We start from the raw sequence: 23168 nt of genomic DNA on the forward strand, positions 1-23168 counted from the left end.
ACCCCGTTGTCATATTTCTTCAATCACTCATGTTGTTGGCTTATAAGAACATGAAGTGATTGATGTGTAATGACTTCATACTTGGTCAATAAATTGGTTGCCTAAGTTTCAATGAAATTCAAAGTACCATATAAACATGTAATCAATGATATTGAAAATCCATCACTTGTTTTCTTGCATTCTTCAAAATTTGACCGAACCCATCAAGGAAATTACTCATCCAATTCACCATTGCTAGGGTTCATCTCAGTAGACAGATTGAGCCATAGCAGAAGCTTCATCTTTTCAGACATTAAACATGGCAGGGCATAGATTTGGGGATATATAGGTGGTGGGCCTATGTGGACTGCATGCCGCCCTGCAATAGAAACTGTTACAACTTTTGCTACGCCTGAGAGCCCTCCCTCGTATCCTTTTCCACCCTGTTGGCTAAAGCAGCAGGGTGATCCGTACGAATTAAATTGAAGGAAAAGCAAAGTCAAAACCCTAACAGCCCTAGTTACTTAGATATACCTTCTGCTTACATTCCCTTTCCTCTCCAGTTCCCTTCCTTTCCATGTATGGGGAGTAAAAGTTGCCTATGCGAATCAAAAAACGCTTTTATTTTTTTTTAATGATAATAGAGGATTATATTAAAATAACCATTTAGAGGATGGCGAAAGTAGATGAAGGAGAAATTATTTATTACAAAACCTAAAGATTGCTAAAAAAAAATGTAAAATTTGGAGAAATTTTTTTTTTAAAAAAACCAAATTGCTGTTAAATGGCCATCTACTAAAAATTTAAATATTATCAATTTATATGACTTTAATCCTTTGATTATTGATGTTTGTACATTTTCGGACACTATCTGAACTTCTAATGAAGTTATTACCTGTATAGCTAAAGTTTGAGTCATAATTTTTCAACCAGACAAATAATCAATGGAATGTCAAGATAAAATATGCTTCCTAATCTAGTTAATTTTTTTTAAAATTAAATTATTCCTGCTTAGCTAAATACTTCAAGTAACACTAAAAGTAAGAAGATTGCATGTTTTTCTCTTAAATTTACTCTTAGTCATTGTATGTCATTGGAAAATAAGCTCATCGAAAAGTCTTTAGGACACATCAAGAGATACCCCACCAAGAGATGAATTTTATTTTTAACCAAAAAATCCCAAGAAAACTTTTGTCCAATAACACTCATGAATTTCAAATAAAGATGAGAAGTCAAGTATCTTAATACATTTTATTTTTATTTTTTTTGCATTGGGTTTTAGATTTTATTATTTTTAGATCTTTTATCTCTTTAATTTTAACCATGTTGAAATTTAAAAAAAAAATCATGAAGAAATCACGAGATTAACAAAGCTATAAAATGTGTAATTAACAAAGTAAACATACTTTTTTCAAGTATCAAACCAGCAATTGTGAGACGAACGTTAAGATTATAAAATTAGTTTAATAATAAAAAAAAAGTAATGTAAATAAACAATAAAGTAAATAGCATACTAAAACTTTTATTGCTAGTTGGGGGTAAAAACAATTACGATTAGAAGCTCATGTTCTCCGAAACAGCTGGCTTTTTTAGGATCTTATGGGGGGGAAATGAAGAAATTTTTAATGTATACCACCCAGGACGATGACATTGACAAGTTCACATGAGCCCAACCAAATAATACATGAGGTCCCTACATATAAACACAGCCCTCCACTTCTTTCTCTTTCACACTCTCTCTCCCTCTCTCTCTCTCTCAAGAAAGAAGTAGCAAAGATTTAGAATTTATTCAGGAGGAAGAAAGGCAAAATTGCCTAACTTGAGAAGCTTCCAGGGAAATGCCCTCATAAGAAAATCACACACATATTCCCACCCTTGTAACTCTTATACTTGGTTTTTGTTTTTCACATTCTAAGGTCAACAACTAGAGGAACTTGCACTCTTTGAAACGTATGTGAAGGTGTTTGTTGTCTAGTTTTGGTTTCTCTTGAAGTCTTGTAACTTGGTCAAAGAATATAGCACCGACTGTCATTGAAATGGGAGTTATTGCCTATCTGTTTTTTTTTTCTTGGTCTTTGAGATTATGGAAGGAGAATAATCTTTAACCCTAAAAAAGTGATAGACTTTACTAGTACTTGTTTGTTTTGATAACCAATTTGCCTTCAAACACCCCCCTCTATTCTCGTTTTCTTCATAGAAGAAATCCATTGCTAGTTTTTGCTACCCTCCTTTGATTTTTACTTCTTAGCTGGCTAATATTAGATCTTTCCGAAGGAAAAGACGAGTTTTTTTTTTATTAGGAAAAACATGGAGTTTGGGTCAGGTTTTACGGAAGAAGATCAAATAAGTAGAGGAAAAGGACTCCCTTTTTCTTCTTATTCATCTTCTTCATCTCCTTCATCTTCTTCTTCTCATCAAAAAAACCAACTTGTGGTCCCTTTAGGCCAAATCTTTGAGAACCACCAAATGGGTTCTTGGTTAGGCAACAAGTATGACCAAGAAGATCAAGATACATCAAGATTTGATGAGAATGGAGCTTCAACCGCCGCAAAACTTGACCTTATGGATGTCAATGATGATGAAGAAGGGGGCCGAGGAGAATCTAGTTGTGTGGTGATAGAAAAGGAGCACATGTTTGATAAGGTCGTAACTCCAAGTGATGTAGGAAAGCTAAATCGCCTTGTGATCCCAAAACAGCACGCAGAGAAGTACTTTCCTTTAGATTCATCATCGAATGAGAAGGGGCTTTTATTGAATTTTGAGGATAGGAATGGTAAAGCTTGGACATTTAGGTATTCGTACTGGAATAGTAGTCAGAGCTATGTTATGACTAAAGGTTGGAGCCGTTTTGTGAAGGAGAAGAAGCTTGATGCTGGTGATATTGTGTCGTTTCAAAGAGGGGCAGGCGAATTGGGTAAAGATCGTTTGTACATTGACTGGAGACGCCGGCCGGATCCACCGGACCACGCCTCTCACCACCAACTCTACCACCACAACCACCCTTTCTCATCAATCCCTTGGAGCCCTTTACTCATGCGCCCGCCAACAGCACCAATTTTGCCAAGGGACCACCTCCACTTGTCTAATCCTAATAGAAATGCCTATTACAATGTTGGTGGTAGTTATTATGGTCATGGATATGGTAATTATAACAATGTGGTAAACCCTTGTTCATCTTCTGGGTCAGTTTTTTACATGAGATCATCAGCAGTAGCAGCAATTGAACCAAACCCACAAGAAGTTGGAATGGGGATGGTGCAATGGCAGCTAGGAGGAGGTGGGGTTGTCGAGCCAGTGGTGTATGAGTCGGTGCCGGTAGTCCAAGGGAAAGCAGCGGCAAAGAAACTGAGGTTGTTTGGTGTAAACATGGATTGCCCCATTACTGATCAATCTGATAACTATGATCGCAAATTGTCCTCAACAACAACAGCAGCAGCAGCAACATTACCTCATAATGCTACTATTACATTGCAGCCTCCTCCTCAACTTGCTTCACAGTCTCTGCAACATCCCCTCCACCAATTGAGACTCTATAGAGGCACCCCACTACCAGCACTGCCACCCTCCAATACCCAATTTCTCCACAAAGGGAAGTCATCCTCCTCCTCCATGTCCTTGGATTTAGATATGTGAGATTATTGATTCCTCATGAGGTCCAAAATTCTAAACTTTGCCATCAATAAACACAACAACAAGGTCCATACGAAGACAGCTAGCTAATTTGATCACTTCCTTTACATTAGATTTCTTCATTTCTTTTCATGTTCAACAAGACCCCATAAATCATAAATGTTGATTCTTCACCAGTCATTCCTTGATGACGATGAATAAAACAGGAATGAAAAGAATCTTATCAATGAATTAATAGTGCTGCCCACAAAGTGCACAAGGGAATTGTTCAAAGCAACAAGGGTTTTTCAAAGGATTTATTAGCCAGCTGCCAGAAAGCAAAAGAAACTTTGAGAGAGAAATCTATCTCTAGCATCTGCCACCAATGTTTCAAGTACTATCTTTCTTTTTCACTTTGTGTAAATATATGTAGTACATGTCAATAGATATAGGCTTATATCAGAGACATAGATCCATCCTTGTTGCCCAAGATTCCATGATTTCTTTTCTTTTTTGTAGGGCCTGGTTTCGTTTTCCTCAATATGTATCAACGCCATGGTTACCCACTTATTTTATTAGATTCCAGCATCTTATATTCCCTTTGGGCACTAACTATCCTCTCTGGAGTCTCTCTTTCTTCACTGATAGCTGAAGTATTTAGTAGTATAGCAAACTTTCTTGACTCTTGTGTGTAGACTGATCAGTACTGTAAGATTATTAGCAACCTGATATAATTTGTAGCAGCTTGTTTTCTTCTCCCTCTCTCTCGTTTTTACCTCGGTAGGTTGTTGTTCTTGTCGCTGGTTCACTGGACAAGGCCGCAGGTTTTGCAGACAAAGTTGCAGAACTTTATAAGGTAGTGTTTTCCTCTATTTCTTGCCCTCTTTAATGATTTTATCTTTAATTCTTGCTTCACGTTTAGTCTCTTCTTTTAAAACATTTTTTTTTCCTTGGAGAAAGTTCTTTAAAAGCCAATCAATCCTCATTATTTCCCTCACGGTCAGCCTAAAACAGATAGCTTAAACACTGGTTTTCTTGTTTGAGATTAGTAGTAATCATGTAATTAGTTGATTAGAATATAATTAAAAAGGCTAAGAGAGAGACATTACTACATTAAGTGGAACTTGCTGCTAGTTGCTGGTTGCTACTTACTCTTAAACAATTAGTATTTTGTTCAAATTTGCTGCTATAACTTTTGCTTTCACTTCACTATTTCGTTGCACACTCTTATGGCCATAAAACTTCAATCGTTAAGTTAATCGGCAATGAAGTTTAATTATAATGTAAGCATGCCTTCACAAACTTGTCCCTCTCAATGATGCAAATTAAACATGCATGATAAATTAGATTATCATCCCTGTAATTACTCTCTTTGATGTCATTTTCACTTCAAATAAATATTTCTTGCACTTGAACAACATGCTCAATATTGATTACAATACAGCTCAGATTATATATTTTGTTAAAGTCATTCTTAAAGCTCTAATTAATTATCTCTAGCTTTAGTCTCATGCATTATTCCATTCTTATCACAACTTGATAATCTTCATGATTCAAAAGAACAAACTAATTTTATTTCCAATTACATCATCATAATTGGAATCCCATTAAAGATACCTTTGCTAATAGCTTTTTAGTTATGTCTTTGATGTAGATGAAAATAAAGGATGATTGGAATCCCATTAAAGATACCTTTGCTAATAGCTTTTTAGTTATGTCTTTGATGTAGATGAAAATGAAGGATGACTGGTTTGTTATAAGTTAAAATTCAAAAAGATTAAGAATATTATAAATATAAATATAAATATAAAAATACATTCAAAATATTTAATTTTATTTATTATAGTCCCTACAAAAATGCTAGCTATAAAATCCTATTTATATTAGTTTTAGGACTAAACGGAATAAAAAAACAAAATTCCAAAACTAAATAAGAAATAAATTTAAAATCTTAAACTAAATAAAAAACACAATTTATAAACTAAATAAGAAATAAATAAATAAAAGTTATTGCATCAGTCTCCTCTAAGTTAGAAATAATTCGTTCTCAAGTACAAATTGTTATTATTGTCATTAAAAACATCATTAATGACATCATCACTAATATTAATGTCATTGTTTATGATATTATTTAATAATATAATTATCATTAACATATATATTATAATAATTGAAGGAGAATATGAATCTACATCTATCTAACTATAAATATGATGGCCATAAACAACACTTCTTTTCTACCTATATCTAATTCATTTGAGTTTTTTAAAGTTTCCAACTTGCTGCTTGCTTTTATTATATTTGGGTGTTATGGCAATAAGCCTTAGTTGTTGTGGAAACCTGCAAATTACCTTTGGTATTTAAAACACCATAATGAGTGCATAATAATAACTTTTTTAACAATCATAAAAATATTTTTTTCCTTGAAGAATTCATGTTTTAAGTATACCTAAAAAGAAGAAAGTGTGCCTTCATCTTCTTCTTCATCCTTTTTCATTCACAACTCATGAGCTTTTCTTGTCTCTTGTGGGCTTGCTTCAATTGTTTCCTCCATGAAAAGCATAAACCCTTAATCTAGTGTTGATGAACTTCATCTTCATCTTTTTTAGGATCTTCTTGTACTCAAAGATATTCTTGTACTCAAACATATATTCTACTCTTGCAATCAATTAATAAACTTTTTTATCTATGAAGTTCCTGTAAACTTAAAGAGTTTTATATAAAATTTTAAGTTTTCATGAAACTCATTTCAATCAAAAGATTGTTTTCTTAGTTCTCGTCTCTAAAATAGGTTTTTAAAGTGGTTTATAAATCCATAATCACTCTCATCATAATCCTTCGAGTTTCTTATTGCTGCTAATTAATGAGTTAATTCTATTATCTATCTTTGTACATCTTGTATTATTAGTTTCTAAACATCTTTTATTTGGAGACAAATTTTTTATCCCCTCTTATATGAGCATGTTATATTTTATAATATTTTTTTATCTTTATTATTCAACAACATACAACACTAATTACGAGAAATTATGGAGCTTTGATATTGGACATAGACAAAAACAAAGGATAACCGAGTTTATTAGAAGTCAAAACCTCCCAAGAAAAATTAAAAATACCATAACTATAGAAAAACATTTAAAATATTTAATTTTACTTATTCAAGTCTTTCTGGAAAAATATTTCAAGTCTTTCTGGAAAAATATAAGTTAGATAATTCTCTTTATACTAGTTTATGGCCTAAATTTAGAAAGAAAAAGTAAAAATATTAAATTAAATAATTTCCTAAACTCGAATAACTAAGAGAAACAAATTCCTAAATAAATAAGAAAATAAATAAATAAATAAGAAAAGGCGCCTGCATCATGCCTTTATTGACGACGAAAAAGACAAGTGTAGTTTACTTATTAATAACTAGACAGAGCGCGAATTAATTTGAGAGCAAGAATTGCAAATGAAGACATAATTGAGTCCAGTCATAATAAACCATTGGTCATGCTACTTAAATATATGATGCTGAATATGGATGGTGCATTAATGACTCAAAAGTATTTTGAAAAATTAATAAGGATAATTCATGTAGTTAGAAGCAGGAGCTGACAACTATTTAATTTCTCTCTGAAACACTATCGTCACACTATCACCTTTCCCTTTGGATTTTTTATCTCTCTGATCTCTCTATTTAAGACGACATACTTCAAGTTTGGATTCAATCAACTCCTAAAAATGTTAAGTATATATAATCATTTTGTGAGAGGAAACATTGCAGTAATTTAGCCACCGTTTGTTCTATGTATTAGCTTGTCGTTCATCTGCAGTGGAGAGAGCATGTTCGCCAGTTTTCATTCAAATTTGTTAATCTCGCTCACGAATTTTAGGGCAAGAAATTTTTTATCCAATTACAACTTGAATTTAACATTCAAGTATTTTATACTTTACTGTCCTTGATAGTAGTCCATCCCCATGTATAAGACATGGAGGAGAAGGGAGAACTAATTACCATGAATCCTGATCAATCAGATTAAGCATGAATTAATAGGCAATATATATATATATATATATATATATATATATATATATATATTTCCTTCTCTAGTGCCCATATCTTCAGCAATTGCTATCATTCAAGTAATCATTATAAGAGCTAGCTTGGATAAGGCGATGCACCATTGTCATGACCCCTTTTAAAATCGCAAGTTAGGTTGCAGAGTTGGAGCAATTAAAGGATAGGTTTGCGGCAGATGAAGTTCCATAACACTCTCTTTGTTGTTGAAAAATCTTGATGGGTTTCTAATGAAGTTCATATAAGATGTGCCCTCTTTGGAGCCATAAATATTGATATTTGCGCACTCACTCTAGCGATTTAGTGAGAATTAGCTCTGCATGATGCTTGAAATATATATTATCACAGAGGACTTGAACTGTACTTACAAGATCTTTTTGTTTGAGTTGACCACTTCTGTGGGGTGCTTGTCGATAATTAAGCGATAAATTGCAAACAGAAATAGTTACATTATGTTCATGCTCCTAGATGTTAGAAGTCTCGAAGGTAAACAAATCTATATACTATACTTTTTGTGCTACATTGTGATCATTCATGCAAGTGGTTTCTGCTAACATAAAATCTTCGAATTTGCTTCCAAATTTCCAGTTTGCAAAATGCTTTTGAATTTTGGGGTACCGGGTCGATCAGTTGCATGCCAAATTGATCACTGTTATTGATACTGAAATGCCATTAATGGAAGGCCTCAGCGTTCTAACTTTATACGTGTAATGGGCAGTAGAAACTATATATATATAAGTATTTCTCTTAATTACTTTGACTTAATATTATTAGATCATGTACTCATCCAAGTTGAACTTATCTCTAAATCATAAGTGAAACACTTCTTACTAACCTATAATCAAGAAAAAAGATGAAATAAAGTTATAAAAAAGTATTTTTCCGTATTAGTTTAATTAAAAACTAATTAATTTCTAGCTGGCCAAATACTTTCAAGCGATGCTAAATTAAATGAATAGGAGTTACCAAAGCTCTTGCTTAAGTAGTAATTAAATATATATGTAAAATCATATGTTATTGAAATTAAGGTTTAGTGATCTCTGTGCTCGATTAAGAGTTATATGATACTTGAAGTTAAACCAGAGTCTTTAATCTCATAATCCACCTGGGAAATAGGTTTCCTACGAATTCAAGAAATAATGTTGTGGTCAAGAGACTAACAACAGAATGTCATTTAATCTTAACTTCAATGTAAAGACTACATGGAAAAGGAAAAGGCAAACGAAATTAAAGAGGGTAAATCACAGATTCATATTCATATATATATATATATATATCAAAGAAGAGTATATATTATATATATCATTTAAAATAAATATTTTAAATTTTGTGTCTCAAATGGCCTTATATATTCGTATCATGATGAATAAGAAAAGGTGAATAGTGTTAGTGATGAAGTTAATTAAATAGACTCTCTTCTCTCCTTTCTATGTGTTTTTTTTTTATATGTAATTTTAACAATTAAAACATTTTCAAATTAGTTTTGTGCTGCAGAAACAAATCTTGAGCTTTTCTTTTTGTTTTTTGATCTGATTTAAACATGACATAGCTAGTATCTCTATCCAGACTTGTGCACTCACGAGAGGCAAGAACCAGTTATCATCTCATGAGCAAATAATTGAAGGATAGAAGGTGTTTTTGATAAGAGCAGCAGGTACAGAACTGTATACCGTTCGGCACAATTACCCCATTAATCATATCAGTTCAACTTTACATCAAAAAAACTGTCACCATCTCATTAACTTCGACAGTGACATTACGAGGTCTTGGTATGGTTTTTAGGGGAATATATCATTACCAAGCAGCACTGGCAAGTTCAGAAATATGGTACACAAGAGATACCAAATCAAAGAATACTGTAGGGGCAGGGTGTTTTTTTTAAAAAAATATTTCTTATTAAAAATATATAAAAATATTTTTTTAATAATCTTTTAATTTTTAACATTAAAACATTAAAATTATAAAGAAATATATAAAAATATTAATTAATGTTAAAAATAATTTTAAAAAATAAAAGTTATCACGATACTACTACTCAAAAATTAAATCTTAATTTAAAAATATTTATTACAATTTAAAATTACAAGTAATATATCTTAATTAAAGTAAGCAATAATTGATGTCAAAAATCATCACATTCTTAGGAATCCCAATCATGGAAAAATCGCAATTCAAAATCACAAGTACTATATCTTAATTAAGGCAAGCAATAATTGGTGTCAAAAGGTTCAAAGGGACAAGAAAAAAGGGTACAACTACTTGATCCTATATCTTCATCCCCTTAGTTAACATTAACACTTTAAGGTTACAAAAATGATGTTCTAACTTAACGTGGAGATAGAACTTTATGTATCGTCCTTAGCCAACTATCAATGAGGAGGAACACGTTGAGAATTTAAGTTAAGGAAGTAGGTTGTTTAGAGACTGATTATTTTTAGAACATTTTTTAGGGTAAAAAAGTGTAATCACTTATTTATCATGCTTTAAACGAAATATTTTAGGTTTTTGATGAAGAGGAACTCGAACACACTCTTTGAATATATTGCATAAATCATGGATAGGTGGATTTGATGGAGAAGATAATTTCTTGACCTTGAGGTGAGTGTTTTGATGGAAAGAAATAATATGATAGATTTTATAATTTATAATCTTATATGTATTGTTTATATCAAAGAATTATGTTTATTGTTTTTTATCACATCTACAGGTGTATATTATCTTGTTCTTGATTTTTATTAAAGAAATTGGAATGGTGATATTCGAATTCATAACTACTTGGTTATTAAAACTCTGATATCATGTTAGTGGTGATATTCGAATTTATAACTACTTGGTCATTAAAACTCTGATATCATGTCAAAAACCATCTTAATCGAATAATTTAAATTATTAAATAAAATTTTAAAATATATTAGATTTGTTGATTAGTGTAATTTGGTGTATAGAACTACTTTGCTTGATAATGATGCATGGAAATTAGACTGCTAGTTTTGAAGAATTGAAACATTGAAATTAAGGAATCGAAGAAAAATATGCATACCACATCTAACTATATCAAACCATCTAATAAAATGGGAGAAAAAGATTAATTAATTTGTTTCATCCATACCAGCTCATGATTATATCGCTAATTTTTCCGCCTGAAATTTAGTGCTGACCTAAAATTTAATTTGATTTAAGTTATATTTTTGTATTAAAAGTTTTTATTTAAAAAAAAAAATTGATTCATTTAAGACTAATTGGCTGACTACAAACTATATCACGCCCGCCTCCAAATTAATAGTCCTCTCACACTAGTGGAAATAATTGCCAAAGACCTTTTTGTTTTCGTAATTTCAACGAAAACAATTAGAGAAGAAATTTAAATCATGATACAATATTGTTGGAAATTAATTATTTTATGTAGACCGAGGCATGCAGTTTTTGTAGACTAAAGAATAGAAAAGGAACACGAATATATAATGTGGTAATTATTATTATTTGAAAATATTTTTTGTTTGGAAATAAATTTTTTATTTTTAAAAAATTATTTTTAACTTAAACACATCAAAATATTTAGAAATATAAAAAAATTAATTTAAAATAAAAAAATAATATTTTTAAAAAACGTTTGAAAAAAAAAAACTGTAATCCGAAATCAGAAGATGAGTGAACATGGCTGTGCCGTTTTTGCTACAATAAGCTAGTTGTTGATGGATTTCTAGGCGTTAGATAGGCAAGCACACTCTTTCACATAGACTCGTCATGCACTGCATGTACATAAAAGATGCACAGGATAGGGTCCAGAGCTCTGCTGGCCATAGCATCTAGAATCTCTACATGGTTTGTAGGAAACCACCCAGAAAGAGACCTCTCAGTTTATTGATTAGTATGGATTATAATGCACAGCTAGGGAGGGCTGCCCTAGAACCAGTGGTCAAGTACTTACTCTAGACCACAGAGCCACCACAGCAGAGAGGCAACAACCCCATCAATATTTTGGACAATCTCTTGCTATTTTTATGCCGTCAATTTCATCAAGTTAGAAAACTGTTCTCTGATCCATAGCAGCACTTTGTACACTTTTTACATTCACTTGGTTGGGAATTGGGATTGAATGACTTAGACAGCTAAATTAACCAAAGACCTTGTAGCCCCACTCTTGTTTAATTTTTAGCTAGTTAATTCCTAAATGGATTCCAAAAAACGACTTGTCCTATCACTAAAACCTAATTAATCTAGAGCTTAATATTTCCGGAGCAACATTAAAATGCTTGCTTCATCACTGTTTGTGGTGCGTGATTATGCAAGGTAATCGTCTATTTTGAAGGGGTTTAAACTAGTTAAGGAGCCACCAATGGCAACTGCGTACACAAGAAGGTTGTTGATTAATAAAGTAATGAAAATAAACTAGGTAGATGCCAAGTTCTCTAACACATAAACCTAGGATATATAGAGAGAAAGACGTCCCCACTCTAGCTAGAAAGAGATTGGGTACTAGGGTTAGGGTTCATAGGCGGAATCAATGACGAAAATAAAGAAAGAAATAGTAGAGAAAAGTAGTTTTCCGTGGTTTTTAATCCATGGTCTTCATATATTTCTCTCTTTCTATAAGTTTTTTTTTGCTTCATTTCTTGCATATATTATTCTAGAGAGACGAGTGAGGACGTGCACTCTCCTCGGTGCTCCCACTCCCTAGAATTGCATGGACCACGTTTGATATTTATTTATTTATATTCTTTTTTGCTTGTAATGCATATAATTCCCCGTGATTGTATAGCATACCATACCATACCATACCCATCTTTTCTTTTGACTCTATTATGGATGTTAAAGAGTAAATTACTTTTTACTGTTAATAGTTGCTTAAGGCCATAAAGGGGTTTGCCCTTCACCTTATTATTTTGGATTCAATCCAAAAAATCTCAAATGTTTCATAATAATCTTTGTCAGTTTCTCTCTCGAGCCTCTTTTTTTTTTTTGTTGGGTTCAATCCAAAAATAATAATTTATTACGAGTACTCGATTTAAGGCATAAAAGGGCTTGCTATTCACATTATTATTTTGGAAAAATCCATGAGAAAAAACAAATTCACACTAGCCAGTTCTTATTGCATGAACAGTATTGAAAATGCATCATCGTTGGGAAAAAAAATATGAATGGTAAAGAGGAAAAGACCCTCTTCTAACTTTCTTTACTTTTTATTTATATTTCTATGCTGTAAAGTGTTAAAGAAGAACAGGAAAGGATTAAAGAGTGATAGAAAGAAGAAAGTAAGGAGCATGTCACGCTTTCTTTCCCCATTCTACACTGAATATTCCATGTCCCTTAAAAGCTAAAATGGACAACATATAGAATCTGGACTGTCTTGATAATGAACATGTCAAGAAATGAATGGCTAGGATATATACATATATATATATAAGGGATCACACAGTACTTTTTACCTTTTGGTTTCGTTATGGGATCATATGAACTTGAAGGGAAAGGGATTAAGCAGCAGAAAAAGAAGAGAAGCAGAAGTAGAAGAGAGCAGGTAGCACAGAGAGAAAAGAAAAGGAAGTAAAGCTATATATATATATATATTCAGTGCTTGCAGCTATATACGGCTTTCATATTATAATTATGGCATAGCATTAACAATATTGCCAGTCTGCTGCAAAGGGTGGCAGCAGATCCCAGAAAACAACCACAATTATATAGGGCGGTGTTGACAGCAACATCTCATTATAGATTCACACGCCCCCTCCAAAACAGCCGTAAAGATAAAGGAAATCCATATACATCATGTATATATATATGTGTGTAAAAATGTCATTTTCGAAGATAGCTTTTGCTCTGATTAGCTTTTGCTCACTGAGTTTAAATCTTGATCATGTATGAAACCTAAATTAATTAGCTTGTTCTTTGTGAGTTGCCCGTTGACTACCAAACTAGATCCCAACGAGTTTCTTTATTTTAACAGGGTTGTGGTTGACAACTTATTGACCCACGAGTTAACTCATTATTATACCATGGACAAGTTCATGTGCGGAGCTGGGCTCAGAAGTATGAAATGAATAGCAAAATTAATTATTACTTGGAAGGAGTAGACTGAAAAGATGCATATAAAAATGCATTCTGTGATGTGAGATGAATGAAGGAAGGAGGAGATGATAATAATTATGGGGTTGGTTGGGATGGGTGGCTAAATTTTTCTCAGAAATCTCTGACCCCCCGTGATGGGATAGGGCTAATATTTTTTGTCCTACACATGCATGGATCTCCCTCGTTCAATGCCGCGTGCTAAGATTTTGCTCTAGGTTATCAGCTTTTATATATATATAAATGTATTTTAATATATAAATATTAAAAATAAATTTTAAATTTAGCTTGTTTATTAGACGATTATAATTGTTTTTTAAATAATTTTTTATATTAAAATATATATTAATAATATTTTTTATTTATTAAAAAATATTTTTAATATAACACATCAAAATATTTAAAATGTTAAAAATATATTAATTTAAAATAAATTTTAAAATTTAAATTTTTAAAAAATATTTTTAAAGACAGAATCGAACATGAAAATTTTTCAAGGCTCAGCTGGCCAATCCCCTGACGTTTCCTGTTTCGTCTCTTCCTTCACCCCATTTTGTTTTTCGTTTTTTTTTTTTTTGTCTTCACTCTCCTTAGCTAGAGTCACAGAGTCCCTCTCTTGTGTCTACTGTATACTCTTTCTTCTCTTTTCCATTGTTGATTTACCCCTGCCATCAGCTCTTCCTGCTTGCTTCCTTCTGTTCCTTTATCTTACCCCACCAGCTTTGTGATGATAACTATAGAATATATTACTTGGTTTCATGAAATAATGATTAAAAAGTATATGACCATGTGAACCATATGGAGAGAGAGAGAGAGAGAGAGAGAGAGAGAGAGAGAGAGAGAGAGAGCAAAGGTTTTTTTCTCTTCTCATGTGCTCAGCATCGATCCTTGAATGATTATACAGTTTCTGATTTCTTTTAGGTGCAAACATTATAATTAGGATAAATTAATTAAGTAGGGATAACAATGGCTATTCACCAGTCTGAATTTAGATATTCATACTTTATTTATCAGACATATATTATTATTAGTGTATTTTACAAGATTAAACAAATATAAATGTTTTAAATATCTATATGTAATACTAATGTTATATTTAAGTCGAGTTTATCTCGTAGTAAAAGTAAGTTTTTATCGTATTTGGCTAAATTACCGACTCTGAAACTAAATACTGATACTTGCATATTTTGGAGTTATGGTACGTGGTAACAAATTGATAAGGTAAAGGTCCCCCCTTACAGTGACTTGTCACATTTGTCCTTGTGGCTGAGCGACTTCATGGGTTGTCCTTGTACTTTTCAAAGTCCAAGTGGGCATGCAAAATGTAAGCCTGGCTAAAGCACTTGATATTGTGGTACCACTCCACAGTAAATGAGAGATAAATGGCCTTGCTTGCTCCTACCTCTCCAATCTCTGGCCATGGAGTTTCCATCTTATGTTCTTTATATAAAGAAAATACAAGGAGCATGGACTGTGATGAAAAGCACAATGAGCAATACATGGTTAGAAGGAATACACCATTTATGAAAAGCATTCGCGGATCCCTTTGACATGAGAGCAAATATTATTCTTCTGAACTTTTTTGCTGGTTCATTTTCAGCTGTGTTGATAAATCATGCTGATGTGCACAAATTAGAGGCTTCAGGCCCATGTTTCAGTGGCAGTGTGCATACAATGTCAGTCAGCTTTTCAGCGTGTGCTTGGGATGGATTGAAACCTGGCACTCCCATGTGACCGATATCATGTGGTGGTGAAACTGAAGAGTCAACGTGGCAAGGCCACTCCAGATGCTATGACTCCACTACTTTCTGCTTTCCTAAAGTACTGTTGGTATCCTATGTGATATCACTCCTCTGCCATGAGTCACATACATGCGGAAATCGGTTAAGCTACTTGTGTAACCAGCCAGGCAGTGCTTGGATTCAGCTATTTCATACCAGAAGGTAAAAACAAGAAATGATGGGATACGCCATGGTGGTATCTCTCAAGCCCATGTAGGAACAGAGCTAGGCCATTGAGATAGAAAAATAAGGGCTATCATTAAGAGGGTTCATACAAAAAGCCCTGGTGGATGCATCTTTAACTCTAAAGCCGTGTAATTTGGGCTCTTCTAATTAAAAGCTGCAGGGCAAATATGGTGCCAGACCCATAGCAAGAAACTGTTGCCGGGTCACAAATTCACAAAGGGATGGGAGCAAGTCAAAATGCAAAACTAAATCAGTTCACCAAAAACAGACTTCCAAAACGAAGCATAAAACAAATTAAACGACAACTAACCAAACACTATGTCAAGGGCTTTTGATGCTAGGTTCTGTAGCCTAGTGATATTTCCCCACTTCAAGGGGTCAGCTTGAAGCATATGATTGTTTGAACAAGAGCATTTACTCTACTCAAGGGAGAGCAGAAGGTTGCATCAAAAGACCTCAGGAGAGAGCTCAGGTAATTACTATATCTTTCACCTCACTGCCATCTTTACTTATTACATCTCAGTTTTCATACCCAAGACACAAGCTTTATACTTCATGGTACAAAGAGCTGCTTCAGCCTCAAGCCACGAGTTCTTGTAGAGCAAAACTTGAGGGTTATCTTCTTCCTCAAGTTGTTGATGTCCTTCCAGAACCTCCTCAATGGCCTGAATCAACAACAAAGAATGCAAAGATTTGGCTGCTTAATGTATTCACTTTTCTTGAATCATTCATTCCTTGCCTTTAAAGAATCCAAGAATCTATCCCTGAAATCAGTAGAACAACTCTTCTGCTTTTCATGCTTTCTTCTGATGGCCAAGCTCATGGGAAACTATCACAGCTTTTTCCCTTTTCGCTTGAAGTTCCATGTTCCAGCACTGCTGAAGACATTATTCAGGTTCTCAGCAAGTAAAAATGAATGGCCAGATGAGATATCAAAAGCAACACTGGAAAAACCAAAGCACAAAATGAGAAAAAAAATCATCCTTCAACTATAAACCAGAAGGACACAAGTTATTTTTCATGGAGGAAGACAGCAATTAATATGAATAAACAAAGTTTTGTGCAAAAATCATATCGGTTGTGGGTGATGAAGGTATCAAACAAAAGCCATTCTCAAGAAAAATGAAACAGTGAACTTGATTGTTACTAATAGCACAAACCATTGCCTACTTGACTATAGCAAGACAGCCTTGATAATTCCACAATAAGCATTATGCAAAATTTATAACCATTCCAAAACCCATTAGCAGCCTGAATATGCTAAATGGAAGTCGAGAAAGAATTTACTGTAGAAAGTGAAGTTTTTTCATCACCTCGAATCAGATCCACTAATTTTAGAAACCAAAAAATCCATACCTTGTTTAGATCAGCTGCTTTCACAACACAATATGAAGCGTGAGGATGACTATTCAGAAGTCAGAGGATGCTCTTGAACCCTGTTTCTGATACACGCATTAAGATTACAGACAACGCGCTTCATTATATCATGTTCATGTTCATTCAGAGAATCTAAATCATATGAGCAGTTTTGCATAAGCAATTTTGACACTTGATTTATTGTTTTAACCACTATTTGAATATCCAATTTTGGATGTGTGCACAAAGGCTTAGTTACAAGCCCATATGTTTCACTTAAAGCAGAAGAAACACCAACTCTACAGGAAGATGAACTGGTGACATGTTCGCTTGCAAGCAAAGACACACTAGTTGAGCCAATAGATACTGCATCCTCAATAACCTTCCCAGATCCTCCAACTTTTTTCCCAGTCAGCAGCTGGCCATTAGAGATGAAGTAATCTTCCGGAATGGATGGTTGAACCACACAAGATGAGCTAAGCATGGAGCTACTATTAGAGTTGGTGAGTTGGCCATATTCCTTATTCAGAACATGCATGTTAATATAGCAATGCGTGTCAGTAATACTGCCCTGATCTGAAGAAGATGATCCAGCTGTAACAGTTTTTTGAAGTGTCCGTTCTGTGGAGGATAAACAAACCGCAGAAGATTCAGTCTTCTGGAAAGTCAAACTATCATCTCCTTCACATTCAGTTCCACGGTAATTTACTTTCTGTTTGCCACGGCTAGGGAAAAAATGAGGCGCGAGAGGATTTAAATTGCTGCAAGCTCCTCGAGCACTTTTAAGATGTTGAAAATTATCAGGTCTAGAAACTTCACAGGTTGATTGATTAGCACTAAGTTTTCCTTTCCAACAAGGAGAATCCAAATCAGAATCATTCTCGTTAATTATTTCAGAAGAGTTTCCAATAGGATCACTTTCTTTAACACCAGGGGATTTTGAAGCCAACTCGATAGGATGACTAGGACAAGTGATTCGCAGCTCAGACTTTGTCGTTGACAAGGGCTCCATAACCTCTTGGGTGGCAGGTTTGCTCCTTTTTCCTTTGCTTTTATCTGTCAGGACTTTATCATGGAAAACTTCCTTGCTTTTATCCACAGCAGCATCTACTAGACTGGCTAGACTATACCAAAAAATGCCACTCTTGCTGACTCCACCATCTCCACCAGAATCTAGGTTCTGTGACAAGGCATGATTAAAGGGCGAATAACTTGAACCAGCTCCCGATGATTCAGAGTCTAGAGCTTGCAAAGGATTGCTATCTAATGAAGGGGAAGAATTCCCTTTGGCTGCACAAACATTGAGTTGCTCTGAGAATCTTCCTTCAAAAGAAGCAATGTCAGAATCATTGGAGCTCCAAGATATTGCTGGAGCTCCACTTTGAGGATCTTGAACTATGGTAGAAGAGTGCAAGTCTGATAAAATTGAAAACTTAGAAGAGATTGGCCTAGAAATCACAGCCGAAAACGAGACATGTTGAGAGTCAATTTGACTAGTACTTATGGGCCTGACATGTTTGCTTGCAAGCAAAGACACGCTAGTTGAGCCAATAGGTACTGCATCCTCAGTAACCTTCCCAGATCCTCCAACCTTTTGCCTAGTCAGAAGCTGGCCACTGGAAGTGAAGTAATCTTCCAAAATGGATGGTTGAACCACACAAGATGAGCTGAGCATGGAGCTACTACTAGAGTTGGTGAATGGCTCATATTCCTTACTGTGGACATGATTGTCAATAGAGCAATGTGTCTCAGTAATACTGCTCCGATCCGAAGAAGATGATCCAGCTGTACCAGGTTTTTGTAGTGTATGTTCTATGGAGAATAAACTAACCGCAGAAGATTCAGTCTTCAGAAAAGTCAAATAATCATCTCCTTCACATTCAGTTCCACAGTAATTTACTTTCTGTTTGCCACGGCTAGGGAAAAAATGAGGCGCGAGAGGATTTAAATTGCTGCAAGCTCCTCGAGCACTTTTAAGATGTTGAAAATTATCGGGTCTAGAAACTTCACAGGTTGATTGATTAGCACTAAGTTTTCCTTTCCAACAAGGAGAATCCAAATCAGAATCATTCTCGTTAATTATTTCAGAAGAGTTTCCAATAGGATCACTTTCTTTAACACCAGGGGATTTTGAAGCCAACTCGATAGGATGACTAGGACAAGTGATTTGCAGCTCAGACTTTGTCGTTGACAAGGGCTCCATAACCTCTTGGGTGGCAGGTTTGCTCCTTTTTCCTTTGCTTTTATCTGTCAGGACTTTATCATGGAAAACTTCCTTGCTTTTATCCACAGCAGCATCTACTAGACTGGCTAGACTATACCAAAAAATGCCACTCTTGCTGACTCCACCATCTCCACCAGAATCTAGGTTCTGTGACAAGGCATGATTAAAGGGCGAATAACTTGAACCAGCTCCTGATGATTCAGAACCTAGAGCCCGCAAAGGATTGCTATCTGATGAAGGGGAAAAATTCACTTGGGCTGTAGATGCATCGAGTTGCTGTGACAATCTTCTTTCAAAAGAAGCACTGTCGGGATCATTGGAGCTCCAAGATATGGCTGGAACTCCGCTTTGAGGATCTTGAACTAAGGCAGAAGAGTTCAGATCTGATGAGGTTGAAAACTTAGAAGAGATTGGCCTTGACGTCACCGCTGAAAAAGAGACATATTGAGTGTCAGTTTGCCTAGTACTTTTAGGTCTGACTTCATCATCCTTTCTAGAGATACCACTGAATTTTCTGCACACATGATCAGATATTTCTGCTCTCAGCTTCAATCCTTCAGTAGGAGATCCTGCAGAGAGGATGAATAGCTTGTGACCTATAGCCATCCTTGAAGATACAGATTTCATCCATTAACATGCATACCACTTTAGTTAATCAATTCAAGGTGTACCAGAATCACCACATCTTATAAACGTGCCAGAACCTAGTAATAATCAAAATGGCTAAAGGAAACTACTTCATCCATAAAAGAGCAAAACATATTTGAACACATACCCACTAATGATTGAAAAGACTAGATCAAATTGCTTCACTGAACAGAATAAAACGTATTTTAACACGAGAGCAACTTGATAGAAAATCTATGATAACGAGAAACGATTATTCCAGGAAAATTAACAATAAAAGAATGCAGAATCAACAATGGATCAATCGCAAGAACATGAAACAGATCACGTGGATTCATTTCTAAGTGAAAAGGTTTTAATTTCCTCTGAAAATAAACCTAGTTTTGTTTGTCAAGAAACATGGTCTAATTGTGCCATGCAAATATGAAAAGTTGGCATGTCAGATCCTAACTGTCAACAACAAACATTCCATGATTATCCAAAGCACCTGCCTCTGCTTTTCGTAGTAACTGATGATGATGTGCACTTTACATCTCATCAGAACAAACACCATGCAGATGCTAATCTGGTAAATAAAAATGTTCAGCAAGCTAGTTATTCCCAGATGCAGGCTAGTGACGCCCAAATGCCAAATATTGTTACGCCTTCGGTACTGTTATCTCATTGATTTTGAAACCCCAACAGAATGTCTCAAGCGAAAGGCAACTCTTATGTTGATCATATACACTTCTATATAGAGAGTATATCCATACAGGGCAACTCTAGTCATTTAAATGAACAATCAATCAGTAAATACTCTTCGCATTTTCTAAGCCATTTTGGGACCTACCAACAACATGTAAGGTTTTCCTAAGGATGGAAGTTATTCAAGTCTTCAACAGAAACAATAAGTCTGAGTTTATGGCCTAAAATTAAACATCAAGAGTGCTAAGTTTATGCCAGAATTAATAGGTTTTCTTGATAAATTATGCATAACGAGTCATATTCTGTTTTTCAATAGAATCTCCTACGCTATGCATAACAAGTAAAATATCAAAATTAAGGAGCTTTAAAGGGAAATAATTACACCACCAATTCTCTAACAAGATTCTACGTAGGCTAAAGCATGAAACTTAAAGCACACCTTGTTTGGTGGGGTGATCATTAGACACTGAAAAGCCACCATGCTTATCCTTCCAGTGAAGAATCTCTTGGTGATCACCACTGTTGTGAGCCTTATAGCCAAGCTCAGCGGACTTACTTACAGGGAGAGCATCCAAGTCTGACTTTGACTCAGTAAATAAACCAAAATCGGCTGAACCTTGATAAACCCGAGATGGGTATAGAGAATAACAAGAAAAGGAGTCACCTTCTACACTGAAACTTGAAAAAGACTGAGCAAGCCTTGAACTTGAAGGGCTCAAGCTGGTATCTTGAAGTGAAGAATTACGGGCAGAGCTTGAGTTCTTGGGTGTCTTCAGGATAAAAGGCTTAGCTAATGGTGATAAACGAGAAACAGACGCTCTTTTAGTGTCAATTTCCATTATTTTTCTTCTCTTCTCTTCTTCAAGTTGATGATGTTTATCAAAACCCCAGCAAAGACTCAGACTTTGACAGAACCCACAATAGGGTGCAACGAGAATGCGAATTCAAGAAAAAGAGTCCAGTCTTTTATGAACAAAAACAACAAGAAAACAATGGAAAGTGATGTTGTGTTGGGGCTTGATGGTTTGGTCGTTTGGTTGTGGTGGGTTTCCGTGTCTCTACCTTTTTCTCTTCTTTTGAGAGATTATAGGAGTTGGACTGACAAATGGGAACTGGACTTTTGTCTCTTGTGTAATTTCCTTTGGTGGCCCAAGAGTTTCGGGTATTCAGTTTATACACCACTCAATTTTGATCGAAGTTCAATTTGGCACCCAGTTTAGGAAAAGGAGATAATTATAACTTAATCATGTAATTTAACAAGACTAATTAATTATTCCATGCGGTTTAAAAAACTATATATTTATTCCTTGTATTTTTATTTTCTTAAAACTTAGCCTTTTCTCTTTCGTGAATATCATTGTTATTTTTCAATTAATTTTGTTGTCTTTAAACAAGATTAAAATGGAAAATTTTGATTAGTAAATAACGAAATTTCAAAGAAAAATCTACTAAATTGTGAACAATGATTTTTTTTATAAAATATTAATTAATATTTTATGATGATTGATGATATTAAATATTATTTGAATTTATATTTTCAAGTCTACTCCCAATCTAACCAGGTTAATGTTTATATATCCTAATTGGAATAGAAGTAATCAATCTAATTAAATTAATAAGTCATTAAGTCAAGTCAATTTATCAATTGAGGAATTTGATTTAATAAGTAGAGTTTTTAAAGTTTATTTTGGGACCGAGTTACTATATCATCTTATATCATCTTAGATTGATTCTAATTTTTTATAAATCAAAAAAATATTATTTTTATTAAAAAAATATAAATAATCAATAAATTACAACCAAGTTTTTAACTATATCAATTCAGGTTTTTCATTAAATCACTAAAGTTTTTCTAACTTGTTTATTTTTTGTGAAATTTGATCTAATTTTGATCCTAAATCAACTGGATTATAAGTAAATTTATGCAAGCCGGGGTCTAATTTGAAAACTATATTAATAAGAATGATAAGAATAATGAGAAATAACATATTAAGGGGTAATGATTTTAGACACCATTTGAGAGTGTAGTTAGACTTTATTTATAAAAAAAAAATTTAAAAATTAAATTAATATTTTTAGTTTTTTTTATTGTTTTGATGTTAAAAAATAAAAATAAATATTATTTTCATATATTTTTATATAAAAAATATGTTAAAAAATATCTTGCATAGAATCACAACCACTCATTTATAATTTCTAAATATGTTGTGTCCCTTCTCCTTATAAATTAGGAAAATGGTTAAAAAAATATTTCGAACTGACATTTAAAATATAATATTTATTTTTGTATTTTTAAGATATTTTTTAAAAAATTATTATCTTGTTTTTTATTTAAATTTATTTTTTATATTTTTAGATCATTTTGATAAAATAATATTAATAATAAATTTTAAAAATAAAATAAAATTATTTTAATATATTTTTAAATAAAAACTATTTTGTAAAGCCATCAATAACAAATATAATTTCACCGTACCAAGCCGTCCCTACCAGTATTGGTCCAATATTCTATGCCAATCCAATGATTAAAACTATGGGAGCATGACTACTTCCAAGAGAAGGGGAACCAGTCAGTCTCCCAAGAACAACACACATGGAA

At 33.7% G+C, this 23168-nt stretch overlaps 2 protein-coding genes across 8 annotated transcripts; one reads left to right on the plus strand and one right to left on the minus strand.

Moving 5' to 3' along the window:
• The first annotated feature begins 1714 nt into the window (after positions 1 to 1714).
• LOC105136846 (B3 domain-containing transcription factor NGA1-like) lies at positions 1715 to 3612 on the plus strand. The gene has a single exon (XM_011042339.1). The coding sequence runs from the start codon at positions 2287 to 2289 to the stop codon at positions 3610 to 3612; it is 1326 nt and encodes a 441-aa protein (XP_011040641.1). The 5' UTR covers positions 1715 to 2286.
• Positions 3613 to 16234: 12622 nt separating this feature from the next.
• On the minus strand, positions 16235 to 21644 carry LOC105136833 (endochitinase A-like). Of its 7 annotated transcripts, XM_011042327.1 has the most exons (4): positions 21234 to 21644; positions 21009 to 21125; positions 17035 to 19827; positions 16235 to 16622 (listed from the first exon to the last, which is right to left on the minus strand). In XM_011042327.1, the coding sequence occupies exons 1-3, from the start codon at positions 21406 to 21408 to the stop codon at positions 17084 to 17086; spliced, it is 3036 nt and encodes a 1011-aa protein (XP_011040629.1). In that variant the 5' UTR covers positions 21409 to 21644; the 3' UTR covers positions 16235 to 16622; positions 17035 to 17083. The 7 variants fall into 7 exon arrangements, with proteins under 7 accessions (XP_011040629.1, XP_011040632.1, XP_011040630.1 ...); XM_011042330.1 differs by lacking the exon at positions 21009 to 21125 and having other exon boundaries at positions 17035 to 19686; XM_011042328.1 differs by having other exon boundaries at positions 17035 to 19686; positions 21009 to 21644.
• Between the last annotated feature and the right edge of the window lie 1524 nt (positions 21645 to 23168).

The sequence above is a fragment of the Populus euphratica genome, unplaced genomic scaffold (assembly GCF_000495115.2).
Source record: "Populus euphratica unplaced genomic scaffold, PopEup_1.0 scaffold62.1, whole genome shotgun sequence".
NCBI lineage: Eukaryota > Viridiplantae > Streptophyta > Magnoliopsida > Malpighiales > Salicaceae > Populus > Populus euphratica.

Excerpts from the sequence above, each read along its gene's own strand:
- LOC105136833 (XM_011042326.1), bottom strand. The coding sequence starts at position 21,408 with ATGGAAATTGACACTAAAAGAGCGTCTGTTTCTCGTTTATCACCATTA. Across the intron at positions 19,828-21,008 it reads TGATCACCCCACCAAACAAG|GATCTCCTACTGAAGGATTG; the intron begins GTGTGCTTTAAG and ends TCCTCTCTGCAG.
- LOC105136846 (XM_011042339.1), top strand. The coding sequence starts at position 2,287 with ATGGAGTTTGGGTCAGGTTTTACGGAAGAAGATCAAATAAGTAGAGGA.